Source organism: Morone saxatilis, unplaced genomic scaffold (genome assembly GCF_004916995.1).
Source record: "Morone saxatilis isolate NCDOM2014 unplaced genomic scaffold, NCSU_SB_2.0 Contig0, whole genome shotgun sequence".
Taxonomy (NCBI): domain Eukaryota; kingdom Metazoa; phylum Chordata; class Actinopteri; family Moronidae; genus Morone; species Morone saxatilis.
The window spans coordinates 17,098,670-17,102,453 of record NW_023339650.1 but is presented as its reverse complement, the minus strand read 5'-3'; the positions used below and the strand labels follow the sequence as shown (position 1 = coordinate 17,102,453).

The 3,784-nt window shown below is 40.4% G+C and overlaps 1 protein-coding gene across 1 annotated transcript in view; it reads right to left on the bottom strand.

The window, feature by feature from the left end:
• Window positions 1-1,139: 1,139 nt before the first annotated feature.
• Window positions 1,140-3,784, bottom strand: part of sh3kbp1 (SH3-domain kinase binding protein 1) — a 14,906-nt gene continuing 12,261 nt past the window's right edge. The window contains exons 12-16 of the mRNA XM_035654669.1: window positions 3,689-3,784; window positions 3,381-3,515; window positions 2,935-3,146; window positions 2,749-2,812; window positions 1,140-2,569 (exon numbers count right to left, since the gene is read on the bottom strand). The exon at window positions 3,689-3,784 is cut by the window's right edge and continues 47 nt beyond it. Of these exons, the coding sequence (XP_035510562.1) occupies window positions 2,531-2,569; window positions 2,749-2,812; window positions 2,935-3,146; window positions 3,381-3,515; window positions 3,689-3,784 (546 nt within the window). The 3' untranslated portion in view covers window positions 1,140-2,530. The remainder of the gene's footprint in view (window positions 2,570-2,748; window positions 2,813-2,934; window positions 3,147-3,380; window positions 3,516-3,688) is intronic.

Sequence of the window (3,784 nt, the reverse complement as noted above, 5' to 3'; positions counted from 1 at the left end):
TCATGGTTTTCTACACCTTTGCATTTTATACAGTTGTGAAAATGTTGAATTTGAAGGCTTTTTTTAAATAAAATTAAATTGATAAACATCTAAACATTATTGTTTTACTGCAAAAGTGAAGTTGACTGACTTGTTACACATCATGTGGCAGACAGTGGTTTCAGTGGCGGTTAAGTCTGAATCTGTTACTTTCACTTCTCCTACTGTGTCCACTCAGAAATCAGTGACATAAGACTGTATTCAGTTTCTATCTGTCACACACACGATGCTGCTCTATAAAAGTTTTCCAAGCATTGGGCACCAACTGTTTTTCAATAAACAGTGTGAAGAGCAGAACAGAATGGAACCAAATGCTCCTTAATACAGGACTAATATATATATATATATGCTCTCACACACAGACACAACTTTAACAACAGACAATTAAAACACATTTTTAAAAAACAAAATATGCACACGTACAGTACATAATAGCATCTTTATTACACTGAAATATAAAAGTATATATATTTATCACTATCCTGGAGAGAAAGGACCAAGTCAAGAAAACAACTTTCGATTAGCCTCCAGTATGTACAGTTTGCTGGGCGGGTCGATTGGCATACACAAGAAAGACGGGAAGAAAACAAAGCAAAGAAAAACAAAAAGAAAGGAAGGAAAGAAAAAAAAAGACAAAAAAGAAACAAGAAAAAGAAAAACCTAAATAAGTGGAAAGAAAGAAAGAAAGAAAGATTTGGAGTCAAAAACAGGAAGGCCACAGTGACGGGTTGCCATAGATTCTGTGCACATATAAGGAAGGGAGGCAAATAGCCGTACATGCTACCACACATACATGCACACACACACACACACACACACACACATTTTGTCTTCCTTTACCTATGAGGTCCTTTTATTGACTACATTCCTCAAACCCTGTCCTTAATTTTACCCTTCATCTGCTGCCAAAAGAGCACCAGAAACATCAGATGCACATGGATCTTGATTTTGATTTTTGTGGGGTGTGATGCGACCAGCACAGCTGTTTCTTGAGGTTTCTGAATTGTGGCGCAAAAGTGCAAAAGCAAAAAAGGTTAAAAGAATACATTTATGTCCAGAAGGCAATACCTTTGACTTGATAAATATGATAGGTAGGTGTGTTCATGCAGTGACATGTAATTTTATTTGCATAAACTTTTCATTAGCAGCCAAATATCACAGGGCAGTTTTGGATTTTGTCAAAGGAATAGTTTTCCATTGTGGGAAATATGCTTTTTGGCTTTCTTGCAGAGAGTTAGATGAGAAGATTTATACCAATCTAATGATAACTATGATGCTACAGCCAAAATTGGATCTACAATCACCTATAAAGTGACTTTCTAAAGTCTTGTTGTCATTGTTAAACCACATATTGACATTTTTCTATGAATAAAACAAATAAGATATAATTAGTGAGGTTTATAGGTGCTGGTAGGCATTTAGTTACCTTTGGACAGAGCCAGATTAGCTGGTTCCCCCGATTTCCAGTCCTAATGCTAGGCTAAACTAATTGGCCACTGGCTGTAGCTTTATATCTGATATACCGACATGCAAATGTTATCGATTTTGTCATCTAACTCCTGAAAAGAAAGCGAATAAGCATATTTTGAAAATATCTAACTATTCCTTTAAATAGCACCTCCATTATCGCTTGTCATGTTGGTAAGATTTCATTAAACTGATGTGCTTGTCTTGTAATTTTAACCTCCCAACAGGTGGAATATTTGACTGCAAATTGAAAAAGTTATGACATTAAGAAAAAAAAGGGGATAGGGATATAGGTCCAAATGCCAGTGCTGTTAATGGCTGATGCTTCAAAATCACCCGCCTGCAGTGTACCATAGAAACATCGAGCTCAGTGTGTCAAACAATGTAACCCTAATGCTAATAATGTGCCTCAAAGTATAGGCTTTTATTCTAACCTTAATCTAGCCTGATGAAGAAGTCAGGACCGGCCAAAACAACCTCACTTTACAAAAATGTCCTTATATGAAGGTCTAAAACTCCAGTCCTCACATGGATGGAAAATAAGAACAGCTCTCACACACACAGATAAGAGGCGAAGGCCGCAGAGTGGGCACAGAACTGCACATAGGTCGTCTGAACCTACCGGGCTACGAAGGTCGAGTTCCAAGTTTCCTTCACATTTAGAAACAAAAAGTACCGGTGAGGTTCGCCACGGCAGCCACGGCTCTGTTGTTTTGTAGCCATGGCAACACACAGCGTCAGTCCGCGATCAGTCAGTACCAGTGGCACAGCAAGCTTCGACAAGATAGCAGTAAACTTAACAGAGAAGCCTCTTTAAAAGAAGGATAAAGAAGTAAACACAGGATAAGGCGGCGTCGGGGAGGGAAGGTGGCTGATTCCATGGTACTGTATTGTTGCTGATGTTGATCGTGATGATCATTTGGCACAAACTTTGTTTTGGCCGAAGTGTCTCGGCCAACAGTGACAATGTTTTCAAAATTCTGGCCTCCGATGTGGTAATCAGAGTGCGCCGATAAAGATGACTTCATTTCGACAGGCTCTTCTTTATGTGGTCTACTTCCATCTGTCAAACAAAGACAGACATATTGCAAATTAATTTATTTAACATATTTAACTGCTACCCACAACAATTCTTTATGGACTTCCTTTGGATGTCCACATACTCAACCATATAGTATATCACTTGCTAGTGCATATAATGAATACAATATAATATGTAAACGTATCCTTTATGAGTCTCACCTGTAAACTAAGACGAATCTTCTTCTCGTCATCCAGCGCGTTGGACAACTGCTTTATCTCCTGCCTGAATTACAGCAAAACACACAAACACATCAGCTTCATGACTCTGATACAAATAGGATTGTACACACACACACACACACACACACACACACACCCAAACACTCATCTAGATGTGTGACGTACCTGTGCTGGCTCTTCAGCAGTTCTACGGAGGCCCTCAGATCTCTCAGCTGGTTCCTGAGTTCCTCAAGGGTCAGGGGGGTCAGGGGTGAATGCCGGAGCTCAGGGGAGGGGGTCAGACCCGAGGAGGAAGAAGGGGAGGCAGGGCGATGGCTGGAGTTTGGTGGGGTCAGGACAGAGGGCTTGGCAGGCAGTGGTGCTTTATTGTCAGGTGCCTGAGGGAAAATGGAAACACAAATCAAGAAACTGCATTTCCTACTTATTGATACCTCCTCTGGGATTTTTTATTTGTATTTAGAAATTAAATATGAACTTAACTTTACTATAGTTATCAGCAATATTGGTTATGTGTCATAGATATACAGTTTGAAACATAAAAAATCTGTGTTGTGGTGCCCTCTGCTGGATGAAATAAATAGTATGAGGAGGTGCACTGAAGGTGGTCTTACAGAGATGGTGGGAACTCCTTTTCTCAGGGAAACCTCTACAGATCTGGAGACAGCCTCCGGCTCCTCCTTCCCTCTGTCCTTGTCCTTCCTGTTCTCCACTGCAGGGGAGTCCAGATCGATACTGGACAGGGAGGACTGCAAGAGAGACAGACGGACAGAAACGTGTTGAAAAATGACTGTGATGGTCTTTAATCTGAATATTACAATAGTATATTTAATTTTTTTGTATGAAAGAGGGACACGGAATCAAAACCTCTCTAGATTCAGAACAACGTCCTTCATGATCAGCTGACTACAAACAAACTCACTGGTGTGATGATCTGTGAGCGAGGCCGGCGGTCTGTGACCCGTGGCCGTGACGCCGTCGGATGACTCAATTTCTCTGTTGACAATACCACAGCGTC